We start from the raw sequence: 23191 nt of genomic DNA on the forward strand, positions 1-23191 counted from the left end.
AAGACCATGGAACCTTTGCCTCCACTGGTAAAGGTGGTGGTGGTCTCCACTGTGGACTGTGGAAAGAGCCGGCAGAGCGGTCAGTCTCTCCACACGAGGCATGCACCCCCTTGGTTGGTGCCCGCTGGCCCTACTCGAAGGCCTGTCACTATGCACTCTCTGCCCTCTTAGGACTGTCTGCTGATCCGGGCACTGGCCTTGCAGTTTGGCCTGAAGAGGTCTTGCTGTCCGCAGCACCAGGACAACAAAGCAAAAATGCCACTTGGTACATCGTCAGGATTTGTGTGCGCGATCTGGGACACAGCCTGGCATGGAAGGGTGCTGGCCTAAATGTCAGCAGATATACGGCTCTGTCAGAGCTGGGACACTAACTGTGTCATTAAAAAGGGAACTCGCTTCTTGGAGCCCCGATTTCCTTGTTTGACACTGGGGACAGCATCAGCTCTGCTTCCTCACGGGTTACTGGAAGGGTCAAGTGAGCTAAAACATTTTGCATACCCAAGCACTACCTTAATATGAAATACTCAAATAGGGTGACCTTTGACAAAACTGTCACTCCCTGGGCCTGTGTTTCCCGAGTTGTAAAATGGGAGAGATTTCCGCCTGACTTTGCTGGTGCAATGATTCACTGTAATCATGCATGTAAAGGCTTAAAAACAGTGCTTGGCAAGAAACAGTCCCTACTATATGTTCATGATTATTTTTCTTGCTGTTACTATGACCACCGTGAATTTTTAAGTCTGAACATCATAATTTCTTAGAATGAGTCTTATCTTCAAGTTAATTCAGCACTGTGCCCAACAGTCTAATTTATATCCAAAATACCACGTGTATGAAGGCTCAAGTTCGCCTAGGCCACTTAGCACAGATGAGGACAACTCTGATCTCTAGGCAGGTCCCTTAGCTTTGCTCTGCTCCAGGGATACAGGCTCTAATACCCAGCAGCTTTTTCAAAACCATGTAATGGGTAGAGAGGAAAAGGTATCACACATCCCCCGCTGTGCCAAGTGGGCATCTCAGCACAGCAGGGACTGGCAGCTCTATCCCCCTCCATTTGGCTTTTCATTTTTGTTTTTTAAATAATAATGTGTGTTCCTGAAATTTTCTATTTGGACGACACATTACTATGGCAGTGTTTTGTTTTGTTTTGAAAGAAAGGGAAAAACACAATCAGTCCCAAGGGCTTCCAGATGAAAAAGTGAATCAACCAGTGAAAACCCATCGTGGTTCTGGAAAAAACAACTTTAAGCACATGTTCAGGAACTGCTGTGTCACCGGCATCTCCTTCACATGTGAAATTCTGAGTACGGAAAAGGGGCAGCTCAAGAAAACACTTCCCACAATCAACACGGAAAATTAAGAAAGAGGTTTCTCACAAGTAGTAATTTTATTTTATTTTATTTGCAAGTAATAATTTTAAAGTGCAGTTTGCTTGATGGCTTTATTTCTCAAACACGGTGCAAATTTAAAGTGGACACAAAGTATTTCCAGACACTGCTCCCCAACGTTAAACACCCATCATGAACTTGCTACTGGGCTAGGCACTAGAGTTACAGCCATAAAAAGGGCTATTTCTCCCAAAGGCCCTATTTTTTAAATGCTAAGGAAACCAATTCCAAAGGGAAAATGAAGGAAAAGATGATCTTAAGAGACAGGAAGAGACTTACAGATTCTGTAGCAGCTGCAGAGCAGCATAATCCCCTACAGATCCACTAACCCCACGGGGCAGGAGGCACAGTCACGACATTCATAAATGAACCATGACATTAAAACAACATTAGTTTTGGGAAAATCAAGAGCTGGGAGCTGGGGTCTGATTTGCCAAGGCTATAATACCTACTGGCAAATGGCCCAGATGTAATCTGTACAAAAAGGAAATGACATGAAGCCCTGCTGAAGCACTGAGAGGGACAGGATCCTGAGGAACGTGCTCTCACCACCAACTACAACAGCACTTCCATTTTTACTTGAGGACAAAAACTGTATGAGGAAAATTTACAACAGAAGCAAAAATGTGTAAAATAGGGAGTTTTGTTTTTGTGTGAGGCTAATTTGGGAGAATGGAAAAGTGTCCCTTTAAACTTGATTATTGGGACTATTCAGACCACCTAGCTGCAGACAGATAAGACACCTACTCTGCCTTCAATCTTCCCTTCTCCCAGACTCTGCAAGAAACAATTATGCAACTGTGCTGAATTAGCCATTTTTAAAATTCGTGTTTGATTACTACCCTGCAGGTAAGGGACAATGTTGAATCAATACCATCCACAAAACTCAAGTTGGCTGCTCTTTGTATTATTTAAAGCACAGTTCTTTTCTTGGAGCTAAAATTTTCCCAAGTACAATACCAGTAGCCAGATTCTCGAAAACTCTCTATGAGAAGATACTGGAGAAAAAACCCTCACAGTACCAAAAATATGGAAAACCGAGGAGTGAAGCACAGTTTCCAGGAGGAAGGTTCATGAAATTGCACTTGCTGGAATAGAACATCACTTGAAATAGCAGTTGCATTGAAAGCAGTACCTTACATGCATCTGAGATTAGTGTGTGCATACTGTCAAAGAGCCGATGAGCTAAATCAGGATGGTCTAGTCATCCTTGGAGTCCTTGAGAACCAGGGTTCTTAGTGTGGAAGAAAGGCTAAAGAGATACGATATTAAAGAGCTTACATAAAAACTCTATAGCCCTGAATTTTAATTGGAAATATTAAAATGAAGTCATAAGAATTACATCTTTAAACATATATGTATATTCTGGCTCCATTTACTACAGTCTTTTTAAAAAAATTTTTTGTTTTTCAATTGCAGTTGACATTCAATATTAGTTTCAGGTGTACAGCATGGTGGTTAGACATTTATATAACTTATGAAGTGAGCCCCCCTCCCCATCAGTCTAGTACACAACTGACATCATACATAGTTATTACAATGTCTTAAAAACAATGATCACCATGTAACAATGAGCATCCCTAGCACCCAGACTGTGACCTAGAAATACCATTTTCTATTAAAAGAAACCAAAGTTTCTGAGAGAAATGGCTAATTTGAGGTGTGGGGCAAAAGATGCCCAGGATGAGCCCAGGACATCTTAGCATCCCAAACAGTAAGGGAGTGATCAAGACCAGGCAGGGTAGTCCCTTTGTAATAAACCACTGAACTCATTTAACTCACTTCACTGGACTCACTAAACTTTAGTGTGTTTTATAATAAAAATATGTTTTTTAAAGGGGCAACATGACCAATAATCTGGAGGCAGAAAGAGATGCATCAAACCTGCTTCTTCCAGAGAGGTCAAGACTCTCAGTCAGTTTAAGATTTTGGCATTAGGTCGAAATACTGTTCCTCTGCCTAACCAAAATGCGTCTGCGGCCATGAAAATGACCAATTTAGCAAGGCACATTAAACGGAACAATTCCTTTTAACAACAGCATATTTCTTTAATACACTCTGGCTGCCAACATTATGAGATCACAGGAGGAGTTATCCTCAGCCAAACGTCCATGAGGAAAAATGAGTAGATGTTTCAATGACACAGTTTAGGAATTAACTTGTTTACGTAAAATATTTTAATTAATAAAGGCTTCCAAACGATGTTTCTAAGTCTGGTTCAGTCCCCAGGAAATGGAGAGGGAAATAAAAGCAGCGGTCCCCTTGGCTCCTCACCTGACGAATGAGGGACTGCCTGCAACTTAATGACTACACCTGCTTCAGCACTTGTTTTGGGTCTCCCCATCTGCGCCAGCTTAACCTTTTCTACACATGTTGGACTAAGATTAAAAATTGATCCAAACCAGTAATTACTAAGACTAAGAAGAACATGATCAAGAAGAAGCAGCATTACATTAAAAAGTACCCCAGCCCTGGCCGGGTGGCTCAGTTGGTTGGAGCATCTTCCCATGCACCAAAGGGTCGTGGGTTCAATTCTCAGTCAGGTCACATACCTAAGTTGTAGGTTTAATCCCCAGTGGTTGGGGGCACATTCAGGAGGCAACCAATTGATGTTTCTCTCTCACATCAGTGTTTCTCTCCTCCCTCCCCTCTCTCTCAAATCAATAAAAACACATACACCAAAAAAACATTAAAAAAAAAAAAAAGGTTACCCCAAAGCCTGATTTCATATGTAACCTACTTTTGGAATCCAAATGAGGGACTATAAAGAAGTTACTTTAAAAATCTTTCAAAATGTTTGTACAGTTGCACAAAAAGGACTTTCTTAACCAGGGTCCATGAGACAGAACACATCTTCTGACATTAGCTTGGAAAGAAGTACTTGCAAAAACTCTTTACTATCTCTCAGTTCTGTCACATATTCCATTTTATCTGTATAACCTTTGGGATCTTATTTCACTGCAAAGTACAATTCTTAGCAGTGTTTTCTTTCTTTTTTAAGGGGAGAGGATGGGGCACATCATCCAATGGCATTCACAGAATTACTGGAAAGTCATTTCAGCTTCTCTAAAATCTTCCCACAGAACTGTCAAGCACATACAAACACACACTCATACAAAAGAAGAAAAAAGAAACATAATACTTTCATGTCATTAAATCTTGTATAACCCAATGGGCAATCAAAACTGCTACAATTTTGTGCTTTTCAAGCCTCCACACACACACACAAACACTCTCTCTCTCTCTCTCTTTCTGGAAGCAGGAGGTGAGTCTCACTGGTCTGTGTGCATGCTACTTTCTGGGAGCTTACCATAACCGTGCAGTCCTCTGAACCGCTGGCAATGACCTGATCGTTATGTGGGCACCAATCTATGTCAAGCACCGGTCCTGTGTGGCCACATACCGTAGGGTAGGATTTGTCGATTCGACCAGTCTGAAAGTAGGGAGAAACAAATTTACTATGTAACATCAATGCCAGAGTTTGTTTTCTTAGACCCATTCCTCCTTTATCACCTCCACCCAAAACTCTCAATGGTCTACACAGGATGACCTGCATATCAGTGTCAACTAGTAAGAACTGTTAACTTTCATTTCTAAAAATAGTTACTACTAAGGACACTCCACCAAATTAAAGATCCAAATTTCTAGTACCACAAAGAATTTAATCAACTGCATTAATAGACATAGCAAGAGAGAATACAAGTCTTTTACCAAAGTATTTTTCTATGATAGCCAAATTATAAATTATACATGTATTTCTGCTATAAAAAAGAAACATGGTATTATTCAAAATGCAAAATATAACTTTTAATATAATAAGTTAATATTCTTGAATACACAAAATAAGTTCTGGAAATGAAAGCACTGTGAGCAAGCAAAGTTAAGGTAATAAAAAGAAATGCTTTGACTATTGCTTAGGGACTAAAGGACATACTATGTTTTAATGTCTGTCTCTCAGCCGTCTTCAATCAACAGAAATGCCAGCCAGACAGCATAATTAAATTAACATCAGCTTAGATCTCATCCATTATCCAGTTCCACATCTCATTAAAAATACTATTTTTAATGTTGGTCATAAGTAGCCAATCACAATTTGTTCATAGTACACATTTAAATCAAACAAGCTGACTTGGCTTAGACCATTTTTTGTGTTAACCAGGACAAATGCTGTTTTAACAACAGGTGTACAAAAGGTACTTCCTTTTCAAACAGGTTAATGCCAGTCCATGCTGAGGCTCTACCTGTCCTAACAGCAGGTCAACAACAAAAAGGAATCACTGAAACACAAAACTGAACTCCTTTTTTGTTATTGTTGCACTCTTGTTATGGCAAGAAATCACAACACTGGGGCAGGATTCTTGGCAATATTTCAAGATCAATAAATTCTATGATTTCTTGATCAATAAATTCTATGATTTCATAGCTACTTTGACGTAGCTATGGAAATCTCCAGAGAAGCAGTATGCTAAAGTGCAAAGGCCATCAGCTCCAGAGTCAAACAACTATGGTTCCAATGCAGGTTGTACTGCTTAAACAGTGGGTGGCCTTAGGCAAGTCATGAAATTTCTCTGAACTTCAGATCATCATCTCTAAAATGAGTAACAATAATACTTATTTCCTAGGATTACTGTGAGGATTAAATAAGAGAATGTTTTTAGATAAATCATAACTTAGTATTACAATTATCTGTACAAGGGATGTAAAATCTAAGTATAGTACCTAGAATAAAGTAAATACTTAATAAAAAAAAAACTACTGTCACTTACTATTAGTTCTTCAAGCATAGTATGTTAATTTACTCCATTCTTAAGAATTAAAAATATTTGCTATCTGTGCATTTTTAGGGGCCAGACAGTGTGCTGAGTGTTGCAGATATAGAAGTGAACAGGACAGCCCTATCCCAGCTAAGCATGGAGTGCAGGGAGAGGAGAGAAGACATTTAAACCAACAATTAAAGTGCATCATGAGACATGCCCCACCAGAACAGGAACAAGGGTGGCAGGAACACAAAAGGGCAAGGGCATTCAGGCTTGTGGGGGTCATGGTCTTTGGGGTTGTTTCCTGCAGAGAAAAGTTAGTTCTAAGTTGAGTTGCGAAGATGAATGGGCCTGTCTACAGACCTATGGCCTGAGTTATTTTACATGTTTTCCCCTTTTTCTTGCAAAACTAATTAACTCTACTTCGGCTCTCCTGAATTACATCCCCCAAAAGGGGAGATAAAAGAAAACGCCAATGAACAAACACAATATTATACAGAATCTAGGTGTTGTAAGAGAAGCCACATGGGTCATTTACAGGCAGCAAAGCACCAATGGTTCAGAACCAGACTGTCTGGGCTGGAGTTATGGCCAAAACAACAGTGAACAAAATACCTGGTAAATGTAAATAGGCATTGACTATAAAACAGTAGTAATAACGACTAATTGAGATACAGATAAAACAAGGCAGACTAAAATATTAGGCAATAACATGTAGGATAGAAAGAGATACGACCAGAGTTCAAAGGTTTCAGGGTCTTTCTCTAAAGAAAGGCAGAAAAATTGACTAGTTTTAGACTTTGAGCCATGTAAGCATGGAAATTAAGGGTAAACGCTAAAGGGAAAGAAAATTTTAAATTCATATATAAGTGGACCCATGCAATTCAAGCCTGTGTTGTTCAAGGGTCAACTATTTTCAATCTGAGGTTAAGAATCCGAGTATGTGGTGGGCCAACTAGTAGTTACGGGCAAATGTTTTTTTACTGCAAGGGAGGTTGGATCAACAGTACATAATTTCCAAAAGGTGTGCAGAGTGGGAGGGAGGTTGGTGAAATAAAACAACATATTCAATCCAAAGGAAAGAGGAAAAAAAATTTTAAAGGCAAGAAAAAGCGTGAAAACTAGAAAGCACAAAATAAGATGATAGAAATAAAACTAACTATAAATCATAATTGTGGTAAATACAAATGGCTTAAATTTACCAGCTAGGGTGTCTCATTTTAGATTAAAACCAGTTACAAGACACATGTTTAAAATGATGACACCAAAGGCAACTAAAGGAGAGGCTATAAAAATATATACTAGATAGTTATACTAGAACAAACAGACTTTAAGATAAAATACATTATTAAGAATTAATGTCACATTTTAACATTTAAATAAACAATTTACAGGGAAGGTATAATCACTATGAACTTTAAACTCATCTGACTACATAGCTTTCAAATTTATTAAAGCACAGAAATAGACAGGGCTTGCCTTAAGGAAAAGATTCTTTTACTAGGGAAGTTATAGGCCTCAGGCTCGACTACCCACTATGACCTGTGCAGTTAGGAATTATGATCAGATCACCCTGTGAGGTTATCTTTGGTTAGATTTATTACAGAGCCCCTTTTTGTCCACAAGAACTACAAGAAGGAATGACAATGCTATAATCTTAAGAGATTTTAATAAATGTTTAGGAGATCAGGCAGACAGACGAAATTAGTATAAATATAAAAGACAAAAGTAACAAGCTTGATCTAATGCATATACACAACCTTATAGCCAACATTTAAAACACACATTTGTTTCAAGCAAACATTAAACATTTTTTAAATGATTAGGACACCACAAAGCAAATCTCGAAAAATACCAAGGAATCAATATCCTATAAAGCATGTTCTGAGTACAATGCAATACAATTAAAAACAGAAAAATATAAACCAAAACTCACCAATGCATCTAAAAAATTTTTAATTTACTAAATAATTCACATAGAAAATTATAATGCCCAATAGAAATTTAAACTGATCAATAAATACATGACTGCGATATGGTGATTTATAAGATAGTTTGGTCTTCACCTATAGTTCCTCTTCACAGCTCCCAAAACCCTTAAAATTTCCGGTGTTGAAAGTAATAAAGGTGCCTTTTGCTATGCTAATGAGGTGACTTTTGGATCCCATCCAAGGGTGGGGGCGAGTCTTCAGGAGATCCAACCATGTGATTAGAGGTTTGGAACTTTCAGTCCCATCCCCTGACCTCTGGGGAGGGCAGAGGGGCTAGAGATTGAGTTCAACTGCCAATGGCCAATGACTTAGTCAATCATAATATGTAATAAGCCTCCATAAAAACCCAGGAAGACAGATGGCTGGTGTCTTGGGGAGCACTTCCCATGCCACTATGCCGGCCCCAAGCTCCACGGGATAGAAGCCCTTTGATGGGACCTCACCCTATGTATCTCTTCATCTGGCTGCTGATTCTTATTCTTTAATATCCTTTGTAATAAATCAGTAATCTGGTGAGTAAAGGAGTTTTCCTGTGTTCTGTGAGCCATTCTAGCAAATTAATCAAGCCCTTGGAACATCCAATTTGTGAGTCAGAAGCACAGGTACTAGTGACTAGCATCTGAAGCATGTGTTGGGGGAGGGGACAGTCTTCTAGGACTGAACCTTTAACCTGCAGAATGTGATGCTATCTCTGGGAAGACAGTGTGGGAATTGGAATGAATTCTCCAACACCCAGCTGGTGTCTGAGAATTGCTCGCTGGTGTGGAGAAGCTTCCATGCACACAGAGAAATTGAGTCTGGGAACCCTTTTCAATGACATATTAAAAGGTGGGACATAGCTAAAACAGATCTTAGGGAAAATTTTATAGCCTTAAATGCATATATGAGAAAAGACTGAAAATTAATGAGTTAAGCACCTAACCGGAGAAGTTAGAAAATAAACAGAGTAAACCCAAAGAACATAAAATTATGAGAAGAAATTAACATGAAAGAAAATAAATAATAAACTAAATCAACAAAATTAGATATGGAAGACAGAAGGCTTGTACAAACACCAAAAATTTAAAAAGGGACATAATACAAATATGGTAGAAATTTAAATGATATGAAAACACTGGAAATAACATTTGATAATAAATTTGAAAAGTCCAGATGAATTAAGCAATCTCCTAGACAAAAATCTAACTTATCAAAATTTTTTCAATAAAGAGAAAACCTAAATAGACCTATAACCATATAAGAACCAGTTAAGCATCATTCCAGACAGCCCCATAAGTCAAAAGCAGTCATTAAATACCAAAAATCACTAGGCCCAGGTGGTTTCACAGGTGAACTTTACCAAACATGCAAACAAATGGTCCCAGAAAATAGAAAAAAAATAGGAGCACCATTAAACTCATCACATAAGGAATGTACATCTTGATACGAAGGATGGTATAAAGAGAAACATAAGTCTATGAGACTTATAAATATTGATGCAAACTTCCCTTAAAAAAAAAAAAAAAGTAAGCCAAATTCAGCAGTGTGGGCTGTTCTCAAAACCCATAAGCAAGTGGAAAGACAAGCTACAGAGAGAAGATATGTATGCAACATGCAGTCCTGACAAAGTCAACAGCACCCTAGCAGAATCATGGACAAGTGATTTGAGTGGAGAATCCACAGGGAAGGAAACCTGAACAGCCAACAGACGTATGAAAAGATAATTTCATTGTAATCAGGGAACTGCAAATTAAAACAATGAGGTAACATTTTATACCTATTAAAACTGGCAACAATTTAGAAGTCTAAATACAAGTGCTGGCAAGCATGTTGGGAAAGAGGAACTCATAAAAACTGATCACCGGAGAGACTATCCTACTCCAATGCCCTTTTGAGAGCAATCTGGAAATAGCTGGAGGTGAGGATGCCACCCCTCAGCAGTCCCGCTTCTAGGTGGTCTGTGAGAGGAAAGCCCCATATTCTGCACAAGGAGGATATTAATTGCAGCACTGTTGGGAATCGTGGAAAAAAAAAGACACACAAAACCAGAAGCAATTTAACTATCCTTCAGTATAGGAGTAAATACCTTATAAAAATTTAACACAAAAAATAATAGTCTGTTTAGATATAAACACATGTAATAGAAGTACAAAAATATGATACATACCCACTTTGAGGAAACGATTACCTCTGGGGGAGGGAGAAGTAAAGGAGAATGGTATTTTAGCTACATCTGTTATACTTTATTGTTTTTCAAAAAAAAGATATGAAACAGACATGGCAAAACATCTGTTTCATCTTGTGGGTGAGTACACGAGTGTCCTATTATTTTATCTTTTGTTTGGTTTCCAAATTTTAAAAAAATAATAATACAATAAAGTTGAGAAACACATCAATGTCTTGTTACTAACTTAAACAATCTTTACTCTCAAGGAAAACAGTTTTCTATCTAAATTGTTTTATTTTATCCCAGGGTCTTTTCAGTCTTAGGCTCTCCCCAGCAAACCACGTCTGGCATCCTTAATGGCAAAGTACTGAATTCTGAACTTTCAAGGACACCAAATAATGTTTTTCAATTTGAGCTAAGAAGAGCTTTTGCTCAAACATAAAACAATGCTGAGGTTGATCTGGAAGTGCTAATACGAGTTCTTCTTAATTACATACTGAGAAACTTTACTAAATGACTTTTTTAGGTTAAAATTAAGCAACCCTGGCTAAAAGTTAATAGCTATTAACCAGTATTTGTCAGTCAAATAAGATTTTTAATAATAATAATAAAGCATTTCTGCCAGTCTCAACAGCCCTGACAAGGCTACAGTATTAAAGCTCTAAAGAGTCCAATGTTTTTGTAGGAATTTGAATGTCATTTAAAGGGCAACTACCACATATTTCCCTCCTTTCTGTGAAAAACAAATAACAATAACAACTAACACTTCTAGAGTGTTTGTGTTACACGTTAGGAGCTGTTTAAAAGCCCTTATATCTTCACTCTCACAAGTACCTTTATGATATAGGTACTTTTTTAACCCCATTTTCTAAATAGAGAAACTGAGGTATAGGAAAAGTCAAGAGGCAGAGATCTAAAATATCACTAGATTTCTATAGGGAAAGAATTTCCACTAAGCCATGGGAATGTGAAAAAGGCATAAAAGTAATGCTGAAATTACCGGTAGCTGCTTATCAGAAACAAGGAGTTAATAAAAAATTATATCCTACAAACAGCTGCTGCCTCTGGTTGTGACATCATCATAAATCCTTACAACAAATAAAACAGGGAAAGTAGCATCATATCACAGCACAACAGAAAGGGAACTGACTAAATGTCTGATAGTGATAAAGGAACAAAAAAAGATGAAAATGTGAGAAAACTGACATTTTAAATACATACCAATCGTTTTACATACAGGATGTTGACAACACTCAGCCACGTATCAACTATCTCCATCTTTTCTTACCCATAAAAAAAATCAATTAAATAAAAAAAAAAGCACAACATAGTTCACCCAATGAGTATACATTATTAAAAGGGTGAAGCTGGACAATTATAAACAGCTGAGAGCTCAAGTACATGGAGACTGAAGGAAACTATACAATAATGGCCTTATATGGTAAAGAGGACACATCATTTCTGAAAGACATTTTGCGCCGAGATCTAAATAAGAATGCATTTCTCATTCATATCCAAGACACATCCTCATTTATCATCCAGTGAATAAACTAAGGAATCCATGTCTATTTGCTCGACTGTGAGGGACCATTCAGAAAGACATCCACTGAAGTCATGGTAACAGCTTACCTGCACCTCTGAGCAGCAAATCTAAATGAATGCTGAGACTGGAAGGAAGATTTATAAGAATTTAATGCCTGCCTTTAAGTGTCTTTTCCCCCCCAACTAAATGGTGATTTATTTTAAGAACTACTCATCAATTTTCCATGGCTTATCTACAGAATAATTTCATTTACTAACAAATCAGTCCCCTCTTTCATTAGGGATGTGTCACCTCAGCTGCATCTCCAGAATAGTACCACTTTTCTAGTATAGAATTGAACATTTAACTGAGAATAGTCACTCAGCCATTTAGACCTGCCACTTTAAACAAGGTTTATTTATTGATTATTTATTAGTCCCAATCACATGCCATAGAGGACCTTTTATTGTACTTCTTTAAGCTAAAATTCCAAATGGTAAGAAATACCATCAAGTCAACTCAAATGGTAAGAATGACCAACACACCAAGGTCCCCAAAAGCTCTTGCCCAGACTCCAATTCAAAATTTGAGGGACATTAGTGAAATAGGTCAGGGCACTAGCTTACCGACATTATCTAAAAGATCCAGTGGCCCGCCAGGGGCCAAGCAACATGAGCCCCAGGGAAAATTCCGCCTTCAGAGTGTGTGTACAGCTGGCACAAGAGAGGTGTGACAGCACAGTTTCCATGTGGCTGGCCCGAGCTGAAGCTGATGGCTTTGACTTGTTCCAGCCAGCAACCCTCACAGTGGCAGAAAACCTCCTATATACCAGCACTATCATTCGCTTTAGGTCTGGGGAAAGTCCTCAAACATTTCAAAGCAGAAAAAACAACAACTCAGCAGAGCTCCTGGAGACTGATGCTTCAACTAAACTCACAGGCAACACTTTCCACCAATGGGCATTTTTTTTAAGGGGGAAAGAGAGTGTAAAATAAAAATGTAAGCATCAGTTAATACATAACTTTATCTAACTGCTCTAAGGAGGAATGTCTGTAATTTTAAATAACTACAAAAACACTCCTCCTTAAGCATACAATATTCAACGTAAGTCTCATGAAATATATCTAGTTGTAAGGATATTTGCCATCAATTTCAATGGAAAACCACCACTGCTTCCTCTTACGTGTAACAGTGCGTCTTATTTCTCACACCTTATTTCAAAATAGAATCAATACTTAAGAAGTGTATTCATCCTACATGCTGAAGCCAGTACTACACAATCAACACATTGTAAATACATACTAACAAACACATACATAAATCTCACAGATATGTTTCTGTAAAGAAGTTCCACTCTGGGATGTGGTTTTAAAGGAACTAATGGTGTATTACAAGGTGTACCCACAGATATTACAACGTTATCAAACTCTCAAAATTCAAAGCTAGATGCTTCCAATATGACCTATGTATTATATAAAAGATCATTCAGAATGATTATTTCTTAATATAAGAGTGGCCCTCACATGATAAATTGTTTTTGATCCACACTTTAGCTTTCTTCAGTATTAGGTTGAAGATGCTACCAAACTGGTACTAAGGAAAATCAACCTAATAACTACTGGTTCCTTCAAAATATAACATGTTGTTAAAGTCACACAACACTACCCAGCCAGCTTACACTTTCTTGTAACTAACATGTTTTCATAAAGCTAATAAACTCCCTTGGTGATAAAGGTGACACACATTAATTTTATCAGTCAAATCAAATAATTCCCTTTAAGATGCTCAAGGTATTCCACATACCATTTCTTTCTAGTTTATATTCTGGAGTTCAATCATAAACCCCAAGCCCTTCTAGGGTGCTGAGTCCTGATTGCTTTCTATATGGTCTCCCTTATCTAGTCCAGCACAGGCAGCTTTCCAGTACTTTTCCAACTTCTAATCTACAGTCATCTTATTATCCAGCCATTTTATAATCCATTATTATAATCTGTGCTTACTATCCAGACTGGTTATACCACCCTCTGATGTAAGGGCCTAAACAGCCCTGCCCCAACCTGATGCAAGGAACAAAGTATAAAGATTTTCCAAACTGTTCATCCCCACTTTATATTCATGAAAGTTTTTGTTTTAGGAAAAAATGCTAATGAAAATCATTTTATGTGCCCAAATTTCAAAAACATTATCATACTGTCCCTAAATTAAAAGATCTTTTCAAAGGCATTGATAATAACTCATTACTGGCCTTGAAGTTATAAAGTAAGAATTTCTAAACTCCCAGTAAGGAGAATGGTAAATCAAACATGTGCTCGGAAGCAAAGGAAAAGTTTCCAGCCCAGGCATAAGGGCTCCATTCACACTGTGCAGAGTTCAAAGGAGTCAAAAAGGATGTCTATTGAAGTGGGTTTTCCTTTTTATTCAACTTCCTTTTTTTGGTAACAGTATTATTTATGTGGATACGTGTTCTGTTGAAAACTCTTAAGGCCTTGTTGTCCCACAGGGAGGAGATATAGTGACTGTGGTGGTCAGACAGGGGATAAGTAGCCCAGACGAGACCGGGCTTCTGCAGCAGACCATAAAGACTGATGCACGCAATATATGACTTGTTGACAGGCTGGTCACTGGAAGCAACAGCTCACAGCCCAGGAATAAAACATTCTGAGGAGGTTTTACTTTAAATGAACCAGAAATACCAACCTAAGAGAGAAAGTGCTCTGAAATAAAACACACAGATTGGGTTACCCAGACCTGTAAGTGTAAGGTAAGCTAAGCACTAAAGCGGCCAGGGAGGGGCAGTGTGGTTCTGCAGAGACTTCACCTGCCTGTGAGTGAAAAAAGAGTCTTTATGGGCACAGTGAAAATGCCAAGCAAATCATTTTGCCATCAAGGGTCCTCTTTACAATTGGCTTCAGTGTTGAACAGACCATTTTTTAAAACCTGAGGGAAGTTACTCTAAAACTATGGATATTTTATTATCAGGAAGCAAAAAAGTGGAAGAGTTAACATCCTGAATCACGCCTAAAGTCACAATAGCGACCAGAGAAGCTATACTTCCTAACTTCCTGGCTTTTATTAATAAAAAATGTATGAAGTGAAAAACCTCATCATTGCAGACAAATAATTTCATATGATACTTCTGGTCTGAGAACAAACAAAAACTAGAAGCCCAAGATGAGGTAGAACCAAGTCAAAATAAAATTCAGCTTTAAAGCAAAAGCTGAAATGCAAAAGATCAATGTAAGTACAAATATAGGAAATTAAAACGAAGCATCTGGTGTCAAATTAGAAAGGGGAGTAACTGGTTACCTCGCCCCTTGCACTGAGCAAATGATACTGGAGATAATCTCCTGGGACCCTCTGAGAATGATGAAGGGCTGCAGGGCTGCTCCCCCTTCCATTCCCAGCTCTGCACTGGTTTGCCCACAAGCCTCAGAATAAAAATCCACCCTCCTTGAAATGGGGATGAAAGACAGAAAAAAAATTACAACTATTTTAGGTAAAAGCTTTGGGCTCCAGGACCAAGGCAGTTCACATCTTGTGGCGGTTATAAACAAGCAAGAGGACAGGAGTTGAGACCCAATTCAGTAGCCTGTATCATTTACTCAAGACTTAAAGCTCAGCCAGAAAAGAAACCCAAGTCACCACTCCTCTGAGAGTGCCAACACGTGCTCCATCACTTGTCCTCCCAGCTCAGCCTTCCCTGTACTCAACTCAGGTCCCACCCCTAACCAGCACTGATCTTCAACTTGGTACAAACAGAAAATTTGCTACCTATGATTATAAGGTGCTTCTGGACAAATCGGGACTAGAGAAATCTGTCCATAAAGCCAGAGTCTATTTTAGAGTAGTCTGTACTCAAGAACCTTTTCTTCACTGCTTTCCCAGACTTGGGCTATCATGGTTATACGCTGAGGGCTTCTGCTGGCAGCACTCGCCTGTGTGCTCGGAACAGACTCGGGCTCCAAATAACCAGGAAAGAGTTAAACGTTCTTTGCACTTGACTCAGTGGCTTCCCTTCACCACACACTCCCAGATCCCACCATTCTCTGAGCCTCTGTGCAGCCAATCAAAGCAAAGGAAGGAAATTATCCTGGCTGGCTGACAGCCCCAGAGCTCTGATGGCCATATATGGTAAAAACCACTGTCAGAGCCCTGTCAAGCCTGCAGGCCGGCTGCTGTGGACATATCAGTGAACTGCAGCAGCTCTAGGAGCTGGCCAAGGAAACGCACAAAGGACAGGCGGCTGCTCATCTCCAGGGGAGGAGGGAGGGGAAGGGAGGGTGAAAGCCGTCATCTGCCAGGGCATAGTCTGAGTCACAGTCACTCACTGTAATCAAAAATAGCCTTAGGGTACATTGTGAGGTTCCTTCTGCCAAGACTTTGTACTCCATTGTTAAGCGAGGTTGAGTAGAGTATCCCCCACCCCACCCCTCCACAGCAAAACTATGGAAAACAGTCACTGGGAGAACATGAAAAGGCCCTTCTGTGGCACTTCATGTGATAATGAGGCTGTGCGAGGCTCACTCGTGTGGCTGGCAGCTCGTGACATAATTTGGAAGTCATTGTTCTGCACCTGGTGCCCTCCCCCTGCATCCTCCAACAGTCCCCAACACACACAAACACACCCCCAGCCTCCCAGCCTTTCAGGGGCCCCATACAATTGACAGTTTAAGGTGCTCAGGGCATTAGACAGTATCTATTTCAGGAGGCAGTGAACAGGCATTCCAGGACACATCAGGACACTGACAATGAATCCCCTGCCCATAACACAAAAGCCACCATGGGCAAAAAATCCACATCTGTACAAAGGGCTACTTGCATTGCTACCCTTGTCCAAATGGAGTACTGCTATTTGTAGGAATGGAAATTGCCTGTCAGCAGTGTAGAGTAAGGGGGGAGGAAAGGATGCAGCCAATGCAAATCCAGCAGGTGCTGGTTAAAAGCACCATCAGGGAGACTGCCACTCCTTTTGAACTAGTCCATGAAAAAAGACACCTATCAGCACAGCGCCTGGCACTTAAAGCAGCCCTCAAAAATGTGAACTGCTGCAATTTCATCATTGTCGCTGTTTCTGAACAAGGCACGGTATAGACAAAGTACTTTCCAAACCTAAAGACAATTTTCCAAGCTTACAGAATCAAAGCCCTGACAAGCCAGTGTTTTTGTTATTAAGTCTCTAATCCTAGAGAACGATGTAAAGGATTAAGTGTCAATTAGACGGCAGTTTCTATACCCCCTCATCCTCCCACAAAAAAATCGAAAGACCCACAGCTCTGGGCAATCACTCAATCTGAGCTTCAATTTCTGCAACTGAAGAACAGAGGTATGACAGCAGTCCTACAATGTGCAAAAACAGACTCCTTTTAGGTAGGGGACCCTCCAAGCATATGATGTCATTTTGGGGTCTCATTTTTAAGACTATGGCACGAAGTCACCGCCTTTTCCTGAAGCTGATACAGAGGAAACATGCAATGTTGTTCCAGTTACAACAATAATCCAAAAAATGTTCAACATTGCTTATTCTGGTTCTCCTCCATAAAATGATCACGGAAAAACACCAATTTTGCACTATTTACAATGGAAGAGAAGGGGGGAAAGAGCCAAGAACTGTGACTTTTCTATCAAAAAGCTAACCGTCAGCCCTCTTAATCCCCCTCCAATTAAATACCCCATTTCTCCAATACTAGCGAAGTCCATCTGAAGTCCCAGAGACCCAGGGATCTGAAGGAGGAATGTGCCCCCCTTATTCTGTGCCCTCCCAGGACAGAGTAGTTCTTCTAATTCACTTCAGTGAGCTGGCTGGGCTCCTCTTCTGTTTCACCGCTAGCTCCTACACACAGGAAAACCTGCATTCCAACAGAATCCCTCTGTGATGTCTTCCTTGACTTCTGAGCCGCAGCTGGAACTCACCTCCCATCGCTGTGTCAGGGCACTTTATGCACACACAGCCCCCATTGGAGAAATCAAGGTCAACTCTTACCAAAGCTTGTTAAGAGCAAGAACCCAACACAGGTCATGGCACAGAGCAGGCTCTCAATTGTCTAATGAAGGAGTATGTGAATGAATGTGTGGTTTTTTAAAGTACTATTTCAGATTTCACTAAAACCTAACAATTAGCTCTTTATATATGCTCTGGTACTATTACAGACAATATTTTTAAAAATAATCTTTACATGTAATAAGTTCATTGTAAAGCATTTTGAAAAAAGTACAGGTAAAGCATCTTTACACCCACCATCAATGTTAACTTTCCAGACTGCTTCAAATGTAACTTGAAGTTACGTATAAGATAGTGACTATGACCTTACAACACACTTTTTAGGTTACATGACAGTATCATGGAACATGAGAATCTTGCCATGTAACATAACTTTCTCTTGCTACTGTACAGAATCCCCCAATTATTCATAAGATTTAAGAATGTTATGTATCTATATGTATTTATACATCTACATAGATTTTTTTTTTAAAGTAAGTGAAAAGAGTGCTTAAAACTATGAAATGGCTTTTTAGGTCATTGTGAAGTACTCATTTATTTATGCATTATGTGACTAACATGAATCAAGCACCAGATTCTGAGAATACATTTATGAGTTATAAACTGCTGCTTAACCCTAAAACTCAGCTACTTAAAACAGTAGTCACTTATTACCTCAGTTTCTCAGGGTCAGGAGTTCAAAAGCCACACTTATCTGGGTGGTTCTGGCTGTGGGTTCTCATGAGTCAAGGTGTCAGCCAGGGCTGCAGGATCCACTTTCAAGATGGTTCACTCATGTTTGTTAAGTTGGCGTTGGCTGTTGGTGAGAAGTCCTACAGACCCCTTCACAGAGCTGCTTGGAACACGGAGGTCCCAAAAGAGACGAAGTGGAAGTCAATATGCTTTATGACCAAGCCTCAGTCACACTGCACCAACTCCACCATGTCCTGGTGGTTATACAGTCAGCTCTATTCAGCGTGGGAGGGCACCACACAGAGCATGAACACAAGGAGGTAAGGATCACTGGAGGCCATCTGAAAGGCTGTTCCCACAACAGATTGAGGCCAGATTTTGGAGAACCTGTTATCAAGAGCTACCACTCATACAGCCATCCAGTGTGCATCCTCCATCCAACTGAATGTCAGAGATCAAGAGCACATAATTCTAACCGCCCCCCCTAACTGTTAAGTAATGAAGAAAATAATTATGATACAATGTGATAATGAGGTCTGTGGTACCAGTAGCATAGACAAGAAGCTAAGAGAACCCAAAGAATGATTTCCAGTCCCAGCAAATTAGAGGTAACGTGAATTAGATAGTGACAGTTAGAAGAGACACTCAGAATACTGACTGAAATGAATCAAGATTTCTTCCTTGATAAATATGGCAGAAAAACACTCTAAAGCAGCCCCTGTCAACCCAAGTTCTATGAGGGAAGTAAGTCCTAATGCCCTAAGGCAGCTACTGTAGGTAATGAATTAATTTCTTTCCTATGCATCTAGAAGGCATAGCCATGCCCCATCCTTGAGAGAACTAAGAAATATTCATTGAAATCATTTCCCGTAGGGCTGAATTTTTTCACAAAACCCTAGTTGAGAAAGAGCACAAAATGAATTGAAAAGATAGTTCACAGACATAAATACAGCAAGATCGCAAATATTCCCAGACACAGTTTCTAAAACAAATGGCAGAAATGTAACTGTACATAAGGTACTATAAAGCTATGCCAAAGGAGCCAGAAGCAGAGAGGAGACAGTGGCCCAAAAGGCTAACAGAGACTTGGCCACACCCATCCCCCTGGGCCCAGAGCAGAGCTGCTCCCCAAGGCAATGAAAGGGAGGCTGAAATCGCCTGCACTGCCATAGTGCAGGTCCGAGTGGGCAGGAGAGGAAGAGAGAGAGAGTGATTAGGCAAGACAGTAGCCCTGCAATTTGCACCCTCCACCCAAGTGAGTATTATGAAATCAAGAGCAGAGGATTCTAACCAACCCCCCTCGCCCTTATTTGCTGAAGTTAGGGTTTAGTTTCCCTGCTATCTGACGTTTTGATGCATGTGTGCATGTGTACCTAACCACAAACACTGGTGTGTCTGAATGTCCCACATGGTTCACAACTCGGATGAGAATGCTTCAGTCTCACATCACGAGTGTGGCTACTCCACACAGGAGAGGCTTGTTCATGCCCACGTGGTAGAGTGCACAAGGGACTGGAACTGGCACAAGGCAGCTTATGCATCTGGGGGGGGGGTGGGGATCTCTATAGCCAAAACCACAAAGCCAACTTCTGTTCAGCAAGATTGCTATTTTTCTGCCTCTGAAAGACCAAAGAATAAGAAAATGTACTAAGCCACACCTTGAAAAGTGCTGACAGAATGGCATGCCATAGCTTGAAGGAAGCATTACAAAAGAGAACCTGAATGAATCACGTGTGCCAATCTAAATCACCCCACCTCAAGGCTGAGTACTTTCCATACTCCTCTGGCAGTGACCTCTTCAATTCCCACTCTCTAATAAAACCTTCCTAACAAATACCTCATCAGCCATATAGTTAAACATACATTCATTCCTAAGCTTACCTCTTGCTGGGTGTGTTTTTATGTATTTGTCCCTACTACTCACTCCATTTTTAATTTACGTCCTGGAAGACAGAGACCATGAATCTCCCAGAACCTAACCACAAGCCTCATGAGGCTGCAATAATAAGCCCTATTTACTACTAACACTAACTAGCTTTGAAGAGAAATTCATGGCAGACGATATTTTTAAATAGAAGCCTTTCTGAAAGTGTCACAATACATCTTAAGATCAATACATGCATATTTAATATTAATATGCACAGAAAGCCCCCACAGCATCACCAAAACCAACCTGCCTGTCTATAGCTTAAAATAAAATAAAAAAGTAGGGGGGAAATATTACCAGAAGTCTGAGATAGTTATTGAAAACAATACCCCTAATTGAAAAATAAAATAAAATAAATAAATAAACATACCCATCTAAAGTTAATGTTTATAGTAATCCCAGATGGCTATCAACACATACTGGAGCCCAATACACACCTAGAGCATCATTTCCTGCGATCTTGATTTCAAGCATCACTTCATATTATATGTGTGAATTTGGTTTTTCTTTACTTTTAAATAAAAGCAGCCCCTTATTATAAAACTATTTCAAAGTTGCTAAAATACTGAAGTTGTAGCAGTCTCTTTTCCAGGGCAGAGCTCTGCATTAGAATTAATGGGTTCCCCATCTACTTGGGGTCCCCACCATATTTATCATTCAAGGCTGCTAAGAGAAGACAAACACCTCAGTACCAGCAATCTTCTGGAGGAAATCAGGAAACTGGCCACAATGAAAACTAGATGCAAATGTTCCTAGAGGGCAGAGATGCTGGCAACGAGGAGACACTCAGTTTGGAGGCGGTCAACAAACTTGAACACGTGTGAATAGTCAGAGACAACAAAAAACTCTGTATTGTATAAAAATCCATAAAAATGTAAAACTTATGACCCTTATTCAAGTATTCATTATTATATCAAAATTATAAGGTAGAAAGGTATCAAGAGGGCAATCAGCAGATAGAAAGGTAGTAGGTTTCAACAATGTGGAACATAGTTCTATTTTCCAGCAGCTAGTGATGCCCAGCTGAGGTAATAACTAGTCAGGAGACTGGGTCTTAGGAAGAAAAGAAAAGGGAGTGTCACCTGACACTTCAGGGCTTATAGGCTAAGCCCTGCCACCATAGCAGATCCTTCCAAGAGCTGAGAACCATAGGAGAGGCACTTCTGAGATTATCTAGAATTTCCAAGGCAGAAAATCACTTTTATATAACCCCTTCATGTTACAGACAGAGAAATGGAAGAGCAGAAAGACGGAGTGGCATATCCATGTCCCAGTACAAGTTAGTGACTAAGCCAGGAATGAACCCCCCCACTTCAACTCCCCAATTCCTAGACCCATGTTCTTTCCTCTATACCATACTGACCCCAAGGGTGAAATACACACTTTAATACACAAAAATCCACATAGTACATGTAAACCCATAGACTGTAAAAGTCAATAACCCCAAGTATTGACCTTAGTTCCAATGGCTATCACTGGGCTTAGTTTACACCAATGTCACCTCCTTCAAAACTAATATTTAAGGAGCAAAGCCACACAGATAGTATTATAGCCTGGAAATAAAGACCCTTGAGGCTCCTCCAAAAACCAACACTTCATCAAAACATGATTTTTTTTTTTTTTAACCCTCACCTGAGGATATATTTATTGATTTTAAAGAAAGAAAGGGAGAGAAAGGCACATCAATGCAAGAGAGAAACATAGATCGGCTGCCTCCCAGATGCGCCCGACCAGGGACTGAACCTGCAACTAGCTAAACCTATAACCTTCTGGTGCATGGGACAACGCTCCAACCAAGTTACCAGGCCAGGGCCAAATATCATCATTTTTAAAACAATCTATTCTATCCTAATCCCTATACAGCTGGTTAAAGAACAAAATACTAAAATCTATTTATTAAGTGTAGGCCACTTAATGCAAGTGAAAACCAAACTGTAAGATCCAGTTAGCTTAGGTACTGTATACAGGCCTCATAAATATGAAAATCACAGTTCCCCATGGTCTGTAAAAGCAAAGGACTCACGGAGCCTTTTGAGGATGTGGAACTTGAAGAGAACTGTCTGAATGCAAAGGAAGATTAGTCATTTAAAAGTTTACTCTGGGCTTCTTAATTGGCTTGTTCTATTTCTTCGAAGCAAAAAAAAGTCTTAAATTTATCCCTTAGTCTATAAAAGATGAAATAAAATCTCTTCACTCCCAAACAGATCATGGTACACCAATGCCTTATCTTGGTTGACAAAGCTGAACCGTCTCCTCAACTGGTCACCTTAAAACTCACCACTAAAAAGTCAGGTTTGCCTGGCCGGGTGTGGCTCAGTGGTTGAGCATTCACCTAGGATCCAGATCGCGGTTCAATTCCCAGTCAGGGCACATGCCCAGGTTGTAGGCTCAATACCCAATCGGGACCGTGCAGGAGGCAGCCAATCAATGACTCTCATCATTGATGCCTCTCTTTCTCCCCTCTCCCTTCCTCTCTCTGAAATCAATAAAGACATATATATATTTAAAAAAAAAAGGGTCAGGTTTCCTGATGCTCCTTGCTACTGGTGAACAAATAGACTTAAAAGTTGTGGAGACCCACTATAACTGGTATTAAATTCAAACTCCTACTCCAAAATCAGTTATAAGATTGTCATGTATTATTTGCCACTAAAACAGCAATGTTCTCCACAGAAATAAAAGTATTCAAGTAGAAATTTAAGTTTAATGAAAAAATTGTCCTTTAAAATATCAATGACTCTGTCAATAAGAAGATACATTTGAAAACACCTATCAAATGTGTTCCCCAAA

At 39.6% G+C, this 23191-nt stretch overlaps 1 protein-coding gene across 1 annotated transcript in view; it reads right to left on the minus strand.

Moving 5' to 3' along the window:
- Positions 1 to 23191, minus strand: part of CORO1C (coronin 1C) — a 60747-nt gene that overhangs the window by 16743 nt on the left and 20813 nt on the right. Inside the window, exon 3 of the mRNA XM_081122516.1 lies at positions 4699 to 4821. Within this exon, the coding sequence (XP_080978642.1) occupies positions 4699 to 4821 (123 nt within the window). The remainder of the gene's footprint in view (positions 1 to 4698; positions 4822 to 23191) is intronic.

Source organism: Miniopterus schreibersii (assembly GCF_964146895.1).
Source record: "Miniopterus schreibersii genome assembly, chromosome: 20".
NCBI lineage: Eukaryota > Metazoa > Chordata > Mammalia > Chiroptera > Miniopteridae > Miniopterus > Miniopterus schreibersii.